The 22,321-nt window shown below is 39.5% G+C and overlaps 1 protein-coding gene across 5 annotated transcripts in view; it reads right to left on the bottom strand.

The window, feature by feature from the left end:
- Positions 1-22,321, bottom strand: part of ADK (adenosine kinase) — a 559,231-nt gene that overhangs the window by 14,400 nt on the left and 522,510 nt on the right. For all 5 annotated transcript variants that reach the window (XM_075072783.1, XM_032771348.2, XM_075072784.1 and 2 more), the window contains one exon: positions 12,578-12,664. In XM_075072783.1, coding sequence (XP_074928884.1) covers positions 12,578-12,664 — 87 coding nt within the window. The remainder of the gene's footprint in view (positions 1-12,577; positions 12,665-22,321) is intronic.

The raw sequence follows: 22,321 nt of genomic DNA, 5'->3' as shown, positions 1-22,321 counted from the left end.
CTTTGTGCAAGGGGGATGACTTTCGTGGGCTGAAATTCTCTACCACAGCACTATATAAATAGAGCTTCTATGCAATGAATTCAAAAGGGTCATATTTAATGTCTTTCTTTTTTTTAATAACTACTACTATGCTAAATTGACATGGCTAAGAAAAAGCCTTCTGTCAATTACTAAGAAGTGTCAATGACAGTAGTAGTATTAAATACAGTAGGAAAGCAAGATAAGGCAACTTCTCAACTGGACACAGTATTTTTTACTCTGTGGCCCTGATCCTGCAATCACTTTTGCATATGCTTAACTTTGCTATTGTGAGTAGCTCTACTGATTTCAATGACACTACCCACAGTAGTAAAGCTAAGCACATGCATACAAATATTTGCAGAATCAGTGCCCATGTGCTTAAATATTGTATAGTGACACGCGCATCTCTGGGTGAAATCCTAGTTCCAATGAAGCGAATGGGAGTTTTTCTATCAACTTCATTTGTGCCAGGATTTCACCCCAGCTATATTTCCACCCATGAAGTGGGTGCACTTCAATGCTGGGGGAGGTGATATACACTATATAAAATTATAGTAGTCAGAATACCTCATAGATCATCCAGTCAATCCTCTTAGTGCTAGGGCAGGATACAGGCCCCATTAGAGGGCTCATCAGATATGAGATAGCTAATATATTTCAGGTATTTTATACTTCAATATGTTTTATATTTTATGCTAATATAATATCAGCTTAATCTTACGCATCACCTCTCAGGGGACTATATCCTGCCATGTCTCCCAGCGGAATCTGCTCGATGATCTAGTTTGACTAGCGCCTGTATTTCTACTCAGAATACATTAAAACAGTGCAAAAATATTACCAATATTCTGAGGGAGAGATTATAATTCATTAAAATCACTTCTCTAACCTTCTATACTACATTTTCTTCATCATTACATGATTGTCTAATGGATGCCATATTAACATAAAATAGAATGTTACACTGGCAGTAGGTGTGACAAAATATTTTTAAATAGTGATGATTTGCTTTCAGACTTAAGTCACATTGTGTCCCAGAACTAACAGAGCAAAAACTGGAACCTTATAATTTGTTATGAAAATCTACTTCTAATGCAAAATATTTTTAAACATACGTAACACATTTCGTTTCCCATCAAGTCTGGCCAGAAAGTCATTAAGAAAAATGTCTGTCCTTTAAGGCCCAATTCTGCAAGGTAATGAGCGTTCTACAATGCTGTTGATATCAATGAGAACTGACGGTGCTCAGCACCTTGACAGATCAGGCCTTAATTCTGCCAAACCAAGTTCCATACACACATCCCTTTTAAGGCATTAAAAAATTAAATGCTACTTTCAAAAGGAGAACAGATGAATTAGCATTTAGTTTATCTTGCACTTATTTCTTTACGTTGTTTTCTAAAACATATGTGTTTTGTGTAATTGGAAATTAAAAATTGTAATTTACTGTATTTTAATAAGATGAAATACAGACAAGACAGTAAAACCAAAAAGAGCTGAATAGCTGGATCCCAGTGGAAAGGTGGTAAGTAAGAAAAACAGATAGGATTGTATGGAAATTACATTTGGAGAATAGTTCGTGGCCGTATACATATACCAATAATGTATTACATTCAAAGAAAGCTTTTATGATTGCAAATGTCTAATTAGGTTTCATTATAATTAATATTTAGCAATTTGTAGTCTGAAACAGTGAGGTAAATAGAAAGGAAATATTCAGTGATTTTCTGAGCGACATGTTTATTTTTATATAATGATTTTTTTCAAGGTGCTGGCAGTTCAAACAGTATGGCAAATTTCTAAATTGTGCCAATTCCAATGTGGAAAGTGCATACTGGTGGCCGACTACAACATTTATCAGAATAATAGTGCACCTTCAGCAGTGACAGAGAAAAATCCACTATGAAGGCATAATCAGACAATATTCTAGTTTATGGAAGGTCAGTTATAGACACAGAGGGGGCATCCAATAGCCTCGTTTTAGATGTGGCATTTATCTTGTAAGTTAAGGATGACATCAGAACACACGAGTAGTATAGTAATGAATATGTTGAGAGTTGTGACAAGTCATCCCCTAGGAAGTGAAGACTGATGCCCTATCTACAGCTGAGCTATTATACTGGTGTGTGCTGTTTATACAACAGCAGCGTTAAAGATGTGGAAAATGGGTTGTCAGTCAAAATGCTTATAATATTAAAAGGGTATTTTTATTTCAACACTTTATACATCATCTACTATGACTTCAACAACAGGATTGCTCAGAGGCAACTAGCCGCCCACGTTGTATAAATGAAGACAACATGAGCACTGATTTCTGTTAGAACATTTATCTTCACTTGGAAAGAAAGACACAATAACGCACAAGTAGTGTCCCCTCACCTCTTTCCTCATGAAGATACATTTTATAACAGAAATAAGCCATTGCATGTTATACATCAATATATATTTAATTGCTATCTCAACAATCATACTGCCAGCTGGCAAATAAAGTTGTATCTTAGGACTATGGTATCATCAGAGGGTTGTATTTCATGGTTGTGACATTATATCCATGAAATGTGTCTTTTTAAAATGTGATTGAAAAAACCGTGACCACTTTCCATGGTATTTTAACCAATTAAAATAGCAATACACAGAACTAAATGCCACTGTATAGTGATTAAGTAGTCTCTGATGTCACAGTTTTGCCACTCAACAATGAACTGATTCTAGTTTCTGAAACTTTGATTTCAAGACATCTAGAATTTTATTTCTTGTACATCTGTCTACATTGCTGTGAGGTTCTTACCGAAACAAACACATAAGAAGCAAAAGGATATGTTATGCTCACTACAATTTTAGTAATAACATGGTTTTTGTTTATAACGTTGTAATATCATACAAATATAGTAAGTACAGGAACTTTTGAATAAGGTCACAAACTCATTCATCTCAGAGTTTTAATATCACAAACCACGGAAACTACTGTTTGTTGACCATGCAAAAAGAACTTTCTGATGTGTAATCTCACAGCTATCCTGCGCAGCACTCTCTAGTTATATCTACAGTACATATGTATATGCACACACACAAAATGCCATCACTTTAAAAGCAGGAATGACGTGTGGGTCTCTTCAAGATGATGCACATTCATGCACCATATCAAAATTACTTTGGGAGGAGGGAATTTCCATGGCTGCTTGTGAAAGTTTCACTTTTGGTTCAGTCAGTTTCTAAACCATCCTAAGAGCTCGCAGAAAATGGTGGGGGCTGAGATTTTCAAAAGAGCTTAAACGAGTTAGGTGCCCAACTTCCACTGACTTTCAGTAAGATTTGCACACCTAACGTCCTTAAACTCCTTTGAAAACCCTGCTGCAAGCCAAAACAAAATTTTTCAGGCTTCTTGCATTCTCCGTGCAGGAGGGATTGCCCAGAGTCATGGACAATAAAGAGGAAGGAAAGCAGATTGGGATAAGTAAAGAGCTCATTAGAGATTTTCTGACTAATTTGAATGAATTCTAAATGATGAATGAATAGCCTGATGCTATTCACCCCAGAGTGCTGAAGGCATTAGTTGAAGAAATCTCAGAGCCACTGGTGATATTTTCAAATTCATAGACGACAGGAGAGGTCCCAGAAGACTGCAGTAGGGCTAATATAGTGCCCATCTTTAAAAAGGGGGAAAAGGAGGAGTCGTGGAACTGTAGACCAGTCAATCTGACCTCAATATCTGGGAAGCTACCAAGCAATGTTTAAAACATTTCGGTTGCAAATACATGGAGGATGAAGGGGTGATCACAAGCAGCAAGCATGAATTTGCCAAGAACAAATCATGCCAAACCAGCTTGACTGCCTTCTTTGACAAAGAAACTGGTTTGGTGGATAGGGGGAATGCGGTTGACATAATATACCTGAATGTTAGCATGGCTTTTGACATAGTCCTGCATGACATTCTCATAAGTAAGCTGGAGAAATGTGGGTTCAGTAGAATTATCATTAAGTAGATACATAATGGGTTAGACAACCACAAAGACTACTAATGGAATGATGTCATATTGGAAGGAGGTCTCAAGTGGAGTCCCACAGGGATCTGTTCTGGGTCCAGTGTTATTTAACATCTTTATTAATGACCTGGCTGTAGGAATAGAGACCATACTGATCAAATCTGCAGAAGATACAAAGCTGGGGGTGGGTTGCAAGCACTTTGAAGGATGAAGCTAAAATTCAAAGACATCTTGATAAATAGGAGAATTGGGCTATAGACAATAAAATTAAACATATACAAATGTAAGGTGCTACACTTACGGAAGAAAAATACATGCATAAACACAGAATAGGGGATAACTTGTTTGGCAGCAGCACTGCTGAGAAGGATCTGGGAGCTGTGTTGGATCACAATCTCAACATGACGCAACAATGCAACGCTCTTGGGAAAAAAAAAGCAAATACAATTTTGGGTTGCATTAACTGAGGCACAGCATGCAAATCACAGGAGGTGATTGGCGCTGGTTAGGTCTCAGCTGGAGTACTGTGTCCAATTTTGGTTACTGCTGTATAGAAAGGATGTAGAGAAAGTGGACAGGATCCAGAAGCAAGTGACAAAAAAGATCAAAGGGATGGAATCCAAGCCATATGAGCAAAGACTGAAGGAACTGGGTATGTTTAGTTTGAAAAAGTGGAGATGAAGGGGAGACATGATAGCAGTCTTCAAATAATAGAAAGGCTGCCATAAGAAAGATGGAGAAAAAATGTTCTCTTTTGCCACAGAGGACAGGACAAGCGACGACGTGTTCAAACTTCAGCATAGCAGATTTAGATTAAATCTTAGGAAAAACTTCCCAACTGTAAGAACAGTAGGACAATGGAACAAATTGCCTAGGAAAGTCATAAAATCTCCTTCACCGGAGTTTTTCAAAAAGAGGCTGGACAACCATCCGTCTTGGATGGTTTAGACACAACAAATCCTGCATCTTAGTAGGGGGGTAGACTAGATGACCCTTGTGGTCCCTTCTATGACTCTATGGCAGCAGCTTTAAAAATGTTTGAAAGCAGAATGAAATCCCTTACCCCAAGAGTGAAACTATTGATTTTAGAGAAGTTATTCCTGATTTACACTGGTTTCACACAATCAAGCCCTTAGGATTTATGTTAAACAACTTGGAGCAACATTTATACATGAGGCAATGATGTGCTAAAGCTATCCCCTCGAAGGGGTTATGGGGTCTGCATAAGCCTGTTTGTACATTTCCTATGTTGTGTTTTATATATTTGATATATTTTACATATTCAGAGCAATTTAAAAAAGTCAATAATGTACAAATTAGTGCTGTCGATTAATCACAGTTAACTCACGGAATTAACTCAAAAAATTAATCATGGTTAAAAAATTAATCACGATTAATCAGTTTTAATCGCACTGTTAAACAATAGAATACCAACTGAAATTTATTAAATATTTTTGATGTTTTTCTACATTTTCATATATATTATATTCTGTGTTGTAACTGAAATCGAAATGTATATTATTTTTGATTATAAATATTTGCACAGTAAAAATGATAAACAAAAGAAACCGTATTTTTCAATTCACCTCATACAAGTACTGTAGTGGAATCTCTTTGTCGTGAAAGTGCAACTTACAAATGTAGATTTTTTTGTTGTTACATAACTGCACTCAAAAACAAAACAATGTACAACTTCAGAGCCTACAAGTCCACTTGGTTCTACTTCTTCAGCCAATTGCTAAGACAAACAAGTTTGTTTACATTTACAGGAGATAATGCTGCCCACTTCTTATTTACAATGTCACCAGAAAGTAAGAACAGGCATTTGCATGACACTTTTGTAGCTGGCATTGCAAAGTATTTACGTTCCAGATATGTTAAACATTCATACGCCCCTTCATGCTTCAGCCACCATTCCAGAGCACATGCTTCCATGCTGAGGATGGTCGTTAAAAAATAATGCGTTAATTAAATTTGTGACCAAACTCTTTGGGGGAGAATTGTCTATCCCCTGCTCTGTTTTACCTGCATTCTGCCATATATTTCATATTATAGCAGGCTTGGATGATGACCCAGCACACGTTCATTTTAGGTACACTTTCATTGCAGATTACACAAAACGCAAAGAAGGTACCAATGTAAGATTCCTAAAGATAACTACAGCACTCGACCCAAGGTTTAAGACTCTGAAGTGCCTTCCAAAAATCTGAGAGGGACGAGGTGCTTTCAGAAGCCTTAAAAGAGCAACACTCCGATGTGGAAACCACCAAAAAAGAAATCAACCTTCTGCTGATGGCATCTGATTCAGATAATGAAAATGAACATATGTCAGTCCGCACTGCTTTGGACTGTTATCAAGCAGAACTAGTCATCAGCATGGACACATGTCCCCTGGAATGGTGGCTGAAGCAGGAATATGAATTTTTAGCACGAGGCACATAAATATCTTGCGATGCTGGCTACAAGAGTGCCAAGGGAATGCCTGTTCTTACTTTCAAGTAACATTGTAAACAAGAAGTGGGCAGCATTATCTCCCGCAAATGTAAACAAACTTGTTTGTCTGAGTGACTGGCTGAATAAGAAGTAGGACTGAGTGGACTTGTATGCCTACAGCTTTACACTGTTTTATTTTTGAATGCAGGTTTTTTTGTACATAAGTCTACATTTGTAAGTTTGACTTTTATGATAAAGAGATTGCACTACAGTACTTCTAATGAGGGAATTGAAAAATAGTATTTCTTTTGTTCTTTTTACAGTGCAAATATTTGTAATAAAATTAAATATAAAGTGAGCATTGTACACTTTGTATTCTGTGTTGTAATTGAAATCAATATATTTGAAAATGTAAAAAATATCCAAAAATATTTAAATTGTATTCTATTACTGTTTAAAATAGCGATTAATCACGATTATTTTTTTTAATTGCTTGAGAGCCCTAGTACAAATATACAAAATATTACATTGTTCTGAAATCATATCTGGATGTTAACCTACAGAGAATCATTTGCATTAGCCACAAGAAAGAGGCCAAATCCCCACAGGTGAGGGACACTTGGCAACTTGCCAGCAGTTCAAAGGCCAGATGTAATTTGTAAAGGCATTCAGATCAAGGGGGAGGATCACAAACTGGGACCTGCATTCTCCACAGGGCTTACCTCTATATTAAAGATGAGGGCTTTGGCTTTATTTTGGCCCACGTGGTAATAAGCATATAACAAAAGACAGGAAAATATATCCAATAAAGCCTGTGTATCTCAAAATGATAAGCTAAAGTAAGATTCAATGAGGCACACAGAAGATACGTAGGAGGACAGACTATTCCTGTTGTGTCAAGTACTAACTTCGATGTGAATTGTGTTCTGATGGCTGATACAGTAGCTGTCACTGAGCAAGACTGATGCTATGTTTCATTAAAAGGGGAGAGATAATTGTTTATTCAGCAAGCATGTACACCGAAGGAGGATTTCTCTTTGTAGTTTTTAAACTATAGGTAACTTCTTCCTGGACTCTGTCTCTGTGTTAAAGCTATCAATTGGATTTTGAAAATGACAACGGGTGTGAGCTCATGACTACAGCTTTGATACGGACAGAGGTAAAATGCTCTGGCTAGTACTTGGCACCTCACAACACAATGAGGAACTGCTTTTATCTCAGGAATGTTGGCCCTTGCAAGTGGTATAAGATTTTTTGATCACATGGCTTTAACGTTACTGCATATATTCTGTCACTGCTGCATTAAGTTACTTAAAAATGATTTGCAGTTACAATTCATACTCTAGCACTTTTCATGCAGCATACAATGAAATCACATTAGATTAGCTACAACATTTGTTAGTGAACTTGTAGAACATACTGATTTTGTACCCTTTTCTGTTCATTTGTTATGATTTTTCTTCCCAGTTCCATTTAGCGGACAGACACTAGGGGAGAGATTTTGCAGGGAACAATGACAGTGATCATCACAAAATAGTCTCACTGTTTTCATTTGTCACTGTGGAAATGTCAAAGAGGATTCCAAATGGCAGACAGACCTACTCTGACAAAACAGCAGGACAGCAAAAAGGAGTTCTCTCTTGATCTAGGAAATTAGGAGAGCACATTGAGCTCAAAATGATATAACTGTTCCTATTTCCAATGTATGCTGCCATTACATGGGCTTTGCAACACATGATTAGGATTGTTCAAGATGGGACTGGCTAAATAATAAGGAAACCTCTCCAAGTGCTACAGAATCAGGCTGTAATTTCATTCCAGAGGCCCTGGTGACATAAACCATGTTAGCAAAGCTCAAGTGATTTGTCAACGTCACCAGAACCCCGAGGTTGAATTACAGCTTTAATTTACGGGTGTTTCAGGGATTCATTTCATATTAGAAATGGAAATCTGGTGTGCTGCTGCAAACCACTAGAGGTGCTGAATTACTGCAAAGCTGCTTGTCATTGCTTAAGCTAGTAAGAGGATGTGTTGCTGCTCAAAACCACTGGCGGCAGCAGAACTGATGGTAGCGTTCACAGAAGTGTTTCAAAATAACGATATATTTTAGCAACTTTTAAAATTCAATTTCTTACGGGTCAGTCTGGACAATGGGTAACGTGGTTTTCTGCCTGCAGATGGAAGCAGGGAATTCAAAGAAATGTTTGATGTCAAACCCTATCAGACAAGTTCCACTTAAAGAATCCAGTTCATTTTTTGTCTCTAGTTGCTTGGCTGAGCACAGCTTTGAGCTACATACACTAGGAGGCTTGAGGCTTCATTTTTAGAGGTGCTGAACACCCATAATGCCAGGTGAAGCCAATGTCAGCTACAGGTGCTCAGAACATTTTAAAAATCTTTCATCTCAATGATTTTAAAATTTACTGAACTTTAGTAGTTAGATTCTTTCTAGAGGAAAAAAAAATACATTTCTTATTTTTGGCTTCCCCCACCTTTCTTGTCCCTAAAGTTATTTGGGAGGGATAGCTCAGTGGTTTGAGCATTGGCCTGCTAAACCCAGGGTTGTGAGTTCAGTCCCTGAGGGGGCCACTTAGAGATCTAGGGCAAAATCAGTACTTGGTCCTGCTAGTGAAGGCAAGAGGGCTGGACAATATCCCTTCAGGGTCCCTTCCAGTTCTGTGAGATAGGTATATCTCAACTTAAAAAAAAAATCATCCAACAATTTAATATTTCTTGACCTGTTCAACATCCTCAGCAAAGGAATTGTACCCAAACTAGCCCAGGGCCATTAAACTCTAGAAAGGGAATTTCAGAAAATATGAGCCTAAGCCAAGAAGTAAAAATAGAGTTAGATGGGAAAGCTCACATGCTTTTTTGAGCCAACCAGGTATGCTTCAAAAATGGAAATCCAACCTAGGAGATTAATAGAAAGGAGCATCACTGGTGACTGGTAAAATATAAGAAGGAAACTAGGAAATTACCAAAGAAATAAAAATAAATAAGAAATTATTTAAATAAATCAGAAGCTGAAAACCTGAGAGAATTGGTGTCTGCTGGATTACCAGAGAATAAAGGCAGCAAGTAAGGAGGATAAGGGCATTCCAGAGAAGCTGTGTTATAACTTTTCCTCATTCTTCATCACAGAGAGTAGTAGGGAAAATCCCTTCCTGGGCCAGTCTTTTTCTGGTAGTAAAGATGAGGTATTATCCGCGATTGAGGCATCAAAAGAAAAGGTGCTGGAACAAACTGATAAATTAAAGAATAAGAAATCGCTAGGCCCACGTGGTTATACCCCAGAGTACTGAAGGAGCTTAAGCATGAAGTGGCTGATCTGCTAACATATGTACACAGTCTCTCTTAAAATCAGTTAACATACTGGACAAATGTTATATGCATCTACAAAGGCAACACTAGGATTGATGCTGGGAACGACATAGCAATAATTCTTTCTTCTGTTCCACGGACACTCAGTGACCCTGAAAGGTCCCCACACAGAAATGTGTACTTTTACTCAGTGGAACTCATTGCCACAAGATATTGAGACTGAGTGCTTAGTAAGTTCAAAAGTGAACAAAAATTTTATATAGATAATGAGAACATCCACATTCACATTAGAGAGGATAAAAAAATTAAAGAGTCGTCCTTCCCTCTTCAAGGCATGAGCCAACCATTCATTAATGGGTATTAGGAAGAAACTTCCCCTCTTGGCAATTACATTATACTTGTCCACGAAATAGTCTCTTTCACTTTCATCTGAAGCCTCTGATACTGGCCATCCTTGGAGACAGGAAACTGGACTATACTGACTACAGGACTGATCTGATCTGATCAGCTGAATCACTGAACCGGGAGAACTGTGTTGCTGTTTGCATTGATCGTGCTGCCGCTATGGCAGGCAATAGGAGTGGTGTTGTAGCAAGAATATGAGCCATAAACCCGTATGTAATTGTAACACACTGTATGTTGCATTGCCAGGCCCCTGTATCAAAGAAAATGGAACCCAAATTACATGATGTGCCAAATGCTGCTGTGACAGTTGTGAATTTTCTAAAGTCCTGGCCTTTGAATTCATGCCTTTTTGCAAAGCTTTGTTTAGAAATGAGCGCCGGACATAACAAATTATTGTTTCATACAGAAGTGTGTTGGGTACCTCACGATAGAGTACTGGAAAGAGTTTTTGAGCTTTGCAAAGAGCTGCTGGGTTTTCTCTCTGTGCACAATCCCAAGATCTCCACAAACTTTTCTGACCCGATATGGATTGCGCAGCTTGTATGCTTTGCAGACATTTTTAACTTGTTGAATGCGCTGAACCTGTCCACACAAGGGGGCAGTACAATCATACTTGAGCTGAGTGACAGGAGTGCAGCATTTCAGAAGAAAGTAGAGATTTGGAAAACTAGGCTGAGCAGTGGAACATCAGATCTGTTTCTGCTTTTGACAGAATTTCCGGATACTCACAGAAGGACAACTGACTGTGTGACAGACTGGAACATTGCTTACGTTTCAACTTTGGCTGAGCACTTCATTGTTTAGTTTAAAAATATCAACAGGGAGGAATATGATTGGGTTTGGGATCCATTCTCCTCTTTAGCTATATCATCTTACCATCTGAGTGGAAAAGCAGAACAGGAGCTGCTCGAACTACCTGTGTCTAAACACTGAAAATTTAAGTTTCAGGAACAGATGCCTTGCCAGTTTTGGCCAACTGTTGCTGCAGAGTACCCAGTTTTAGTTACAGAAGCAATAAAAGTGTTGCCACCTTTCCCAACAACATATATACGTGAAGCACCATTTCTACCATGCCAGCTATGAAGACAAAGTTCAGGTCTCCACTGGAAGTGGAGAGTGATTTATGAGTTTGCCATCACACTAAGGACAGATAAACTCTGCAGTAAGAAGCAGGCCCACCCATCGCACTGGTATCTATCTATATGTACTCTTCTACTCTTTTTCTTAAAGCATTACTAACAGTACGTGTTTATACGAACTACTGATACTTTTATCAATCAGTTTCTCAGTTGGGGGGTCCACGATTAACATGGCATTTGAAAAGGGGTCCATCAACAAAAAAAGTTTGAGAATCTCTGTCTTAGTTTCTGCTTCCAATAAGTTAAGGTGTAATGGGGCATTTGCTGCTATTACTCAGGACTGGTCTACTCTAGAAAGTTGGTTTAACTACATTGCTCAGGGCTGTGAAAAATTTCACTCTCTTAGCAATGTATTTAAGTGGACCTGAGCCCTGGCATAGATACCGCTAGGTCGATGGAAGAATTTTTCCATCGACTTAGCTACCAGCTGTTGGAGAGCTGGATTTACTAGTGATAGAAGAACATACTTCATCGCTGTAGTAAGTATGTACACGACAGCGGCACAGCTGTAGTGCTGCAACCAGGCCATTCTAGAGTTTCTAGTGTAGACGTAACCTATGTGGATATTGAGCCTTCAAGATGCAATAGCATGTCACTGCACTACATAAATGCTACAATCAACTGGGGAATTTTTGGATTGGATTTTTTTCTTGGCTTATATTGAGTCATTTTGAAACCAGGCACAGACATAACATCCTCTTTTTTTGAGGGCTTATGCCAAAAATTAGTAAATTTACAAATGAATATTAAGCAGTGCCAGATAATATTCTAATCTAGTTATTAAAAATTAACCCTTTATATTATTTTCGGATCTCCAAACAACTAGACTTGAAACAGATATTCTAGAACAAAATGACATGATCAGAAGACATTACACTCAATTATTAAAATACTATTTAATATTCGCCACAACCTGTTTTAAAGAACAACAATGTGTTAAAATTTTAAGCCAGGAGGGATCCAAGTACATTATATAATGTATTTGATGCAGCTTGTTTATGCAACATTCTGACAGATACAATTAATCTTGTGAAAACAACCATGGTATAACATAATAGCATATTATCTTTAAAGTCACAGAACATATTTTTTCCTGTGAGAATGAACACTTAACTAAAACACACAATCTCAGGATGTAAATGAAAGCTTGAAAAGAACAAAATTGACTCTAAAGAACAATTTGAAATTCTAGACTGAAAAATGCAGATTCTATCAAGAATAGGGAAAAAAAGTCTAACCTCCAAATAAGAGAGTAAAGAAAGCAATAAGTACCTCCAACAAAAGCATCACCAGCTCCATTGGTATCAACGATTTCACTCTGGTCACTGTCTAAAACTGGGAAAGCAGTCACTTCATTTTCTAAAAGAGCAGGAGAAAAGAAAACATTAGTAATTTGGGACCCAGAATTTGAAACACCTCACTGCAAAATAAAACAACCAACATGTGAATGTCAGTACTCAACAACTCAGTTTGGACCAAAAGTATCACACATTTAGTTTACAAGTCAGTTTATATACCACATGGACATGTGTGGATAGGTGGTCAAACTAAGTGACAGAAAAACACAAGAAGATGCAGAGACAGATAAAAAGAGATGGAGAAAAATCCATCCTGCCAAAAGCAGGATCTCCTGTCAGCTGCAGACAGCTGATGTAACCTCTAGACTAGCCAGTCAAGGCCTCAGGAAGTAGCAAGCCCAGTAGGGAAGACCTACAAGTATCTGTGTAAGAAAAGTCAAAATAAATGTGAAATAATCAAAATAATAAAAATGTAAGATAAGGGGCAAAGCGAATACATTTTGGGGTAGTAAAATACTTGGAAACTGCATCTCATTTGAAAATGTGTCTGAGGATGGACCCTAGGAATTCGCAGCCACAGTAGATTTGGTTTCAAAACGTCCAGTGACCTCAGCGTTCTTCCTTAACGTTTTTTTTAAATCTCTCTCCCCTGAAGCATTCTATCCTCTACTGGCACCCATAAAAACTAGTTCAACAGATGGATCTAGAGCATCTGCACCTCCAATTCACCAACACACTACAACTGAACATAATTGCACCACTTCCATATGATAACTTTAGCAATCTTGGGTTATAAATTTAATATATGCCACTAATCAATCAGCTAGGGCTTTCTAGGTGGTAATGTCATAATGACGTGATAAAAATATAATGACTGCCTTCTCAGAATACCTTATTAAAGTGTAAATTACCCCTGTAATAGAGCCAATGGAAGTTCTGCCTTTGGTATTCAGCGTGCATTAAAACAGTCTCAGCAAACGGATTTCCTTTGGCAGATAGTTAAAAACACTGCCTGTCAGCTGGCAAAACTGAAAACTATCAGAACTGCCTTCACCCTTTAATTTTTGATAAAAATATAAGTAACATGACAAATAGTCCCTGCAATATGTAAAAATTACAGATATTTAGTCTTTTCACTACCCAACTACACGGCAGATCATAAAATGGTTCATACACAGAGTACTTGGCCGAAAAGCAGTCATGAACAAAGAATCCCAGGTTGGGAAGCAAACAAAGAATTCACAGTCTCAAATCAGGAGCCTCCGTGTGTGTTGCAGAGGTACCAGAAGGATCCTGGTTTCTGTGAAGTGCAGTATATCAGCTCTACTGCTCTTCACCATCTGCTATTAAGTGAACCAGGCAGATATAATGATGCTACCTCCAGAGGGAACTGTTGGCTGGCCCACCAGAAAGGGAGGGGAGTGTTGGCAACAACCATCAGTGAGAGGCAAAGAAAAAAAGGAAAAAGGGTAATGAAAAAAATATAAGATGAATATTCCAGTTAATGAACACATTTTAGTCAGTACTTGGTGCATCCTCTCATTTATAAAGCCATTTAGAAACGCGACTTAAATGCTGTTGCATCACGGTATTCAAGAACTAAGTGTTTCACCCCTTATAGTACTTTAACTGGATTCATTTGAACTGAAAATCAAGGAATCCAGTTCTTGTATTGAACTCTGCCAGGAGAGCAGAGTGCATTCAACCATCTGATAAGGAAGTATAACATGTTTTGCTCTAGCTTATGTAAAAACAATCCATAAAGCAACAAACCTGTTAAAGACACATTACAATGAAGAGGTTTGTTTTGTTGTTGTGGCCGTCTGAAGATTTCCTTTCCCCATAATAGAAATACACACACAGATGTATCATATAAAGTATATGTGCATACACACCTGATTGTGTGTGTGTACGAATGTCTGTGTATGTCCACAGAAAAGACATCATGCACAAATGCTGTACTTTGAATAAGCTAAACAAGGAGGGACCAAGATTAATCAGGATTCTGTATTCAAGAAAACTCACGTGAATGAAAAAGCTCCCACCATCATCATCTCTTTCTCCTCACTTTTCTCCTCCTGAGTCCTTCCCTAAGCTCCCTGTAGTACTCTTAAGTACTGCACTTATAAACTTCTGCACTATTCATTCTGTGTTAGATATAATAGTAGAAAACTCTTGAGTTATTTTAAAAAATAAATGCACCAATGACTTCAGCTGATATGATGTAAGCCTGCTTTACTCTCACAATTTTCCAATTTTAAATGGGTCATCCAATCTGTTCTTCCGAATTCTATAACTTTACATGTTTTCAAGTGGAGCGAGTCAGGATGCTGAGGGTTCAGAAAAAGTTTGTCTGGTTTTGCAGCATGTACTATTTCGAAAAGAAGTAGATATTCTTACATACTGCATATGTTCAATACAGACGCTCCCTGAGTTACACAAACCCGACTTACGGAAATCCGCGTTTATGGAAGACGTTCCTTATGTTCCATAAGCTACTTATTTTTTGTTTTTGCATAAATGTTGGAGACATGTTCCCGACTTATGCAAAATTTGACTTCCGGAATGCTTGCATAAGTTGAGGAGAGTCTGTACAGCAAATTATAAAACTTTCTCTATGCAAATGCTTATTACCACAAATAAATAGAATTTAAATCACTCCTTTGGACCTACAGGGATCAGACTAGTTCTTTTGTTACAACCTGCAGGTAACAATAACACACATTTAAAATACACTGAAGTAATATTAAGGATCTATCTTTAACCCACACAAAATGAAGTCAATAGGCTTAATTCACTTTGCTATGCCCATGCAGCAGGATATGTGATATCTAACATCACTCACCACTATGAGGGCCCTGTAATAACCAGGAACAATGGGGTGAATTAAGGATGAACCAGAAGCCTCCACTCTGAATTTCCTTGTTATTGTGAGTTTAATGTTACTTTAATTTCATTTTCACATGTGATATATTATATTATAAATCTCCCAAATCCATCACAGTGAACACAGACACACCTTGGCTAAGTGCACTGGTCATCAAATGGCCTTGCTTTTCAAAGTCCGTTCTGATTTCATTTATCATTCTGACAGCTTATGAAATAAAGAATAATTACATAAGTATTTTGAAATCCAAGTGCTGATCCTCTGGGCATAAAATCCAGTGTGCTATTTTTAAGCTACAAACCTCTTCTATGGTAAACACATTCAAATACAGGGCACCCTCTCTATGTTGCTTCAGGAAGCTAAGGATTGCATGTGAGAGTTACAACAGATGTAAAAAATTCAGCAAAATTTGGTAATGAATATCACTGAAAGCTAGAGTCTTAGGGCTTGATCTCACACTGATAACATTCCATTGACTTCAACACTTGTTTTACACTGATGTAAGTATGATCAGAATCAGGCTCTAATGTAGTGGCCTCCTATGCTGAAGACACCTTTATAACACACAGCCTTAGTCAAAGTCAGTTCACTGGTAAGTCCTAGCTGTTACTAATTGTTGCATTATGCACGTAGGACCTATCGTTTTTTTTTCCTTAGAAAATACGTACACTAATGTATCTACTCAAACAATATTTTTGTAAGTAAAACAGAGCCTGGAGGTAATGCTGCAGAACAATATTGATCGAAAAATATCCTTCCTCTCACTCTAGTACACACAGAAATTAAAGTTGCCAAATAAATATAGGCAGTTTCATGATGCTAGCTGAAACACTGATGGTGGCTTCAAGTACTACAGGTCTGCCTCTAAACCAAATTAGAATCACAGATTACACGTCTGCTTGTAGTACAGTAATAAACACTAGCAAACAATCATTACATCCAATTAGGCTGAGTACTTTTCTTAACTGGGTCATTTACTAGTCTATCTTGCTCTTAGAAGTAAATTAAATGTGTAAACTTATATTTAATTACCTGTAACAGAACTCTTAAAGGCAACATGTCTGAGTGCCCTTAACTTTTCATTTTTTAAAAAAGGGAGTTTAAAATGCAAAAGTATTGTCTAGCTGCTTCCTAAAATAATAATCTTTAGATCCATGGGCAGATATTGATTATACAGATGCTGACAAGCTGTGACACATTCATTTTTCATTTGTAAGCTGAACTTTTTATAAAACAATAACTGTGAAACAGAACCCAACTGCAACCCCAACCCCCACAATTTTCTTTAGATCAAGGGCCAAATCCAGATGGAACGAAAAGGAGAGGAAAAGAAAGGACAGAAAAAAATAGAAAAGATATGAACTTAAGCCCAGAAATATATAAATGGGTCTGGGCAGCTGTGGTGGGGAGAAGTGAGAGAAGTATTTGGAATAAACTAAGTCAGCAGAGCAGAACCCAAATTCTTAACCCTCTCCAAAGAAGAGTGAAAAAGAACCTAACAGTGTTTAGGCTTCCACATCATCCTTACATTGCGGTAATCAAAAAAGCCCTTTAAATTAGTAGAGTAATAATGTTTGGGGTTTTTTTCCTTGTTTTTACTGCTGGAGGCACCAATGTCACTGATGTAGTACACAGAAGGAAAAAAGGAAACCAGTATCATGTACACTAAGTAGATACTGTCATATCAACATCAATATCAGCACAGTGATGCCCAAAGCTATAAAGAATCCACAGGGATGGTACAGTGCTCTATGCCTCCGGTTAGAAATATCTAGATCCTATAATGATGGATTTCAAGTGTGGCAGGGTTGACTCAGTCCATCATTCCAAGGTGGTTCCATGCCATATACTGTTTGAGTTTTTAATACGTCTGCTCTGCATAGATGTTATAGACTCCATGGCACTTTTGTTGAGCGTAGGAGTTTCCCTTGTTTCCTTGCTAACATTTTTCCTCTCCCACACCCACTTTTGTGCAGTGTGTGGACTGATGCTGTAGTTATACTGGGCTGATTCTCCTCTCGCATTGGTGTAAATGAGGAATACGTTTGTTGAAGTCAACATTAAACAGCGCAAGCAAGAGGATAATCAGGCCCATATTTTGGGGAATGCTTTGAGATTCTTCCAATTAACAAGTACTACACAAAAAATATAAAATAAATATATGAAGAACACATGATAATGGATGCGGTACCATAACTTTCTATACATAGAGTTAGGAGACTTTTTCTGAATATGTATAAAGAAGTTAAATCTGATATCATAATTGATAGTGTTGCCAAACTTTATTTTATTCATCTTGTTCAGTACTTTGGCCATTATTATTGAAAACCCTGATGCATGTCTCTGGTACTAAACTAAATAATTAATAAAGAAATCATACAAATAACGCAACATAATTCAATGCAAAAATACCCCAATGATGCTATAGGGCTAAATTTCTCATTTACAGCTAGTCCAGCAGAATAGCACACAGTTGCATTGCCCCAAGAGCAGCCATGGGGAGGAAATTTTACCTCTGAGGGAGGAAGATCAGATGTGCTGGTGCCTTGTTGTGGGGGCAGAGAAATGGAGCCAAGGCTCTGCCCATTCCATGGTCCTTTCCACCTATCTGCATGGAGGAAAGTCCTGGATGCGCAGAATCCATTTCTCCTCCTGTATATCCAGCTTTTCCTCTCCCTTCCAATCCATGCAGAGGAGATACAGGGAAGATATATGAGGGCAATCTTCCTTCACGTTGCTCCTGCACAGCCACACAGGCTGGCCCATTATCCGCTCCATAGTATTTTACTCATGGTTAAAACTGAAGCAGCATTCTGGCACCTAGCGTTTGACCATTGAACCTAAGCCTGATTCTGGACACACTCACAACAGTTTAATACCACTGGCTTGAATTAACTCTTGGTTTATACCATGGTGAGATCTGAATCAAGCCTGGTCTACACTACAAACCTAGGTCAACATAAGCCGCATTAAGTCGATCTAATAATGTATGTATCTACACTACTGAGTCCCTTTCACTGACCTAAGTGGCCTGTAAAATTGACTTCTGAGCTCTACCTCTGTAAGAAGTGTAGCGCTCGATTCAACATTCACGGGTCGACATGGGGATAGTATAGACACTGTGTTGTGTAATTCGAATGAACTAGCCTCCAGGAAGTGTCCCACAGCGCTCCGCTGTGACTGCTCTGGAGAGCACTTTCAACTCCACTGTACATCAGCTAGGTACACAGGAAACAGCCACTCCTCTGTTAAAGCCCCAGGAACTTTTGGATTTTCATTTCCTCTTTGATCAATGTGGAGAGCCATCACAGCACATGATCATGGAGACTCAAGGCCGCAAATGTGCTCCAGCATGGAATATAAGAGGTGGTGGATCTTATTGCTGTGTGAGGAGAAGAGTCTGTGCAGGCAGAGCTTCGATCCTGCAGAAGAAACGCTGCCACCTATGCTAAGATTGAACAGGGCATGGGGGAGAAGGGCTACAACAGGGACACGCAGCAGTGCTGCGTGGAAATAAAGGACTTTCAGCAAGCGTACCAGAAGACAAGGGAGGCAAACAATTGTTCTGGTTCTGCCCCACAGACATGCCACTTTTATGAGGTGCTGCATGCAATTCTCTGCAGTGACCCCACCACTATACCACAACGCTCCGTGGATACGTCCCAGGAGCCCCAGGCGACTTCGAACAACAACGAAGAGGACATTTTTGACAAGGAAAGGGAGGAGGAGGAGAATGTGAGGCTGGCATACAGAGGATCCATTCTCCCCACAGCCAAGAACTGTTTTTAACTCTGGAGCCCATCTCTTAACAGGACCAGTTGGTGGCAGAATGTGATGCCGGGGAAGGCATCTCTGGTGAGTACACATATCCAATCAAACCTTAGGGGTTACATGCTATTATTTTTTTGTGTTTAAAATGAACAAAAAAGTAGATGTAATGGGTATCAGTGGCCACTCCAGCTACAGAGGGTGCTCTCCAAAAAACACTTCTTATGTGCACAGGAATGGCCTGGGAATCCTCCATGGAGATCTCTAGGAAGCTTTCATGGAAGTACTCAGCAATCCTTTGCAGATGATTTCTGGGGATAGCTACCTTATTTCATCCACCACAGTAGGACACTTTCCCATGCCACTCCAGTATCAACTCTGCTGGCATCATTTGCAGCACACAACATAGCAGCATAAGGACCAGGTCTGTATCCAGATGCTTACAGCATCTGCTCTCTTGCTGCTTCTGTTACCCTCATGAGAGTGATATCACATACAGTCACCTAGTTTTGAATGCTAGCTCTTAAACCACACACAGTTCAACAAGTAATCTGCCCCCCACCTGGGTCACACAACCAAGCTTTCCCAAACGTGCCATGGTTGTGGTTGGAAAAGATCACCATGTATTGCAAACAGTGCTGGGAAAAAAAAAGGGGGGGGGGTCGGCTTCCTGTTTGTCTCCCTTCCCCCGCAACCTGGCGCTTTTGTAAAAAATAAAACTATTTGGGGGGCTTTACACTGGTGCCTGTCCTCAAGACCCATCCAGGTTGCTATGGGACAAGGAGCTTTTTTCAAGTTCCAACCTGTGATCTCAAGGATGTCTTCACAAAAGCAGCAGCACAAGACCTCTTGTCCATGCCTCGTGGCCTCACTCACCATGGCTGGAGCAGCAAACTGACTCTTGTAATAGTCACCAGTTGTGATTACATTGTGGCTTGCAGTGTAGCGTACTGAGAGATATTTTTTTTTAAAAAACAACAATAATTAACCTTGCACCAGAAACAATGTATGCACTGTAGATGCTAACCTTGTGCTTTGCATTCCTTGCAGCTGAAACCTTGTCTGTCGGTGCATCCTCCACACTGGGACAGAGACTTTCCCAGATTAGAAGGTGGAAAAAGATGACTTGGGAGGACATGTTCAGTGAGTTAATGCGTGCCTCCGAGACTGACCTTGGAGCATGGAGGATTATACTCTCCAAGAACCTGGACAAGGACAGGAGAGCATGCACGGAACACGAGCATGCCACGCAGGAAGAGATGCTATGGATTATGAAGGAGTGATCAGATATGCTGAGGCGTCTGGTTGAGGTTCAAGAAAGGCAGCTGGATGCTAGAGTCCCTCTGCAGCCTATGCTGAATCTGCTGCCATCATCGCCCAGTTCTACATCCACCTCCCCAAACATCCAGGGGGTGGGGGGAGAAAGAGTTCGGCATTCCTTGCACACAACACCAAAGGAGGGTACAAGGACCAGAAGGCATCTATTACCACACCTTTGATTGCTACTGAAGTGCATCTATAAGTAAGCTCTCTGTGTTTCTCCCCCCAGAGTGTTATCAGCCCTTTTGCCCCACATTATCTTACTTTTTTTTTTTTCAGTCTCTGTGTGCGTAATAAAACTTAACGGATTGAGGAGAAAAGGCTCTTTATTCATTCAACACACACTGGTTCATATGGGTAGAGTTTACAGGGGAGAAAATGCACTGGAGGGGACAGTTTGGTAAGCACACCATAGATAAGTGTCACATTACTCTGGGTCATTGTTGAAACTGGTTTTTAAAGCCTCACGGAGGCACAGAGCCCTTCGATGTGCTCTTCTTATTGCCCTCAAAATCGTGCTCAAAATGTGCTCAAAATCGGCTGCCAGGCGATGTGCGTAAACTCCCCACTCCTGCAGGAAACTGTTCTCCCGTTGTTTCACAGATATTATGGAGCACATAACAGGTAGCAACAATAATGGGGATATTGCTTTCACTGAGGTCTAACCTAGTAAGCAAACAACGCCAGTGACCTTTTAAATGTCCAAAGGCACATTTCACCACCATTCTGCACTTGCTCAGCCTATGATTGAAGCAGTCCTTACTCCTTTCGAGGCTGCCTGTGTATGGCTACATGAGCCATGGGAGCAAGGGGCAGGCTGCATCTCCCAGGATCACGATTAGCATTTCAACATTACCAATGGTTATTTTGAAGTCTAAAAAGAAAGTCCCTGCTTGCAGCTTTCTGAACAGACGTGTTCCTAAAGATGCGCGCGTCATGCACCTTTCCTGACCATCCCACGTTGATGTTGGAGAAATGGCCCGTGATCCACCAGCACTTGCAACACCATTGAGAAGTACCCCTTTCAGTTTATGTACTCTTTGGCAAGGTGGTCTGGTGTCAAAACTGGGATGTGTGTTCCGTCTATTGTCCCACCACAGCTAGAGAACCCCACTGCAGGAAAACCATCTACCATGTCCTGCACGTTGCCCAGAGTCACTACCCTTCTTAGCAGAAGTCTATTGATGGCCCTGCTATGTTGGATCACAACAGATCCCACGGTAGATTTACCCACTCCAAATTGATGCCTCATTGACCAGTAGCAGTCTGGTATTGCAAGCTTCTACAGAGCTATCACCATTCGCTTCTCCACTGTCAGAGCAGCTCTCATTTTAGTATTGCTGCACTTCAGGGCTGCACTTCATTGGCACTTCATACAGTTCCTGGAAAGTGGCATAATGCATTCAAAAGTTCTGCAGCCACTGCTCACCATCCGATACCTGCATAATGATGCAGTTCCTCCAGTCAGTGAGTGTTTCCCGGGCCCAGAAAAGGTACACAGGCTCAGCCATGTCAAGGTGATGCGTGACTGTCGCCAGCAACTACGAATTGCTTTGCTCTATGTCTTCCAGCAGAGCTGCTTGCATGACATCACACTTTTCTGTGCGGCGGCTCCTGTATTGGCTGTGTAAATACTGCAGGACAAAGTAAGAGGTGTTTGTAATACGCACAACAACAACAGTTTACAGTTGAGCGGGGTCCAGGTTTATCGTGCTATAGCGTCCATGCGGGTAAACAAGGCAT

Source organism: Chelonoidis abingdonii, chromosome 15 (genome assembly GCF_003597395.2).
Source record: "Chelonoidis abingdonii isolate Lonesome George chromosome 15, CheloAbing_2.0, whole genome shotgun sequence".
Lineage (NCBI taxonomy): Eukaryota > Metazoa > Chordata > Testudines > Testudinidae > Chelonoidis > Chelonoidis abingdonii.
This window is presented reverse-complemented; position numbering and strand designations above follow the sequence as displayed.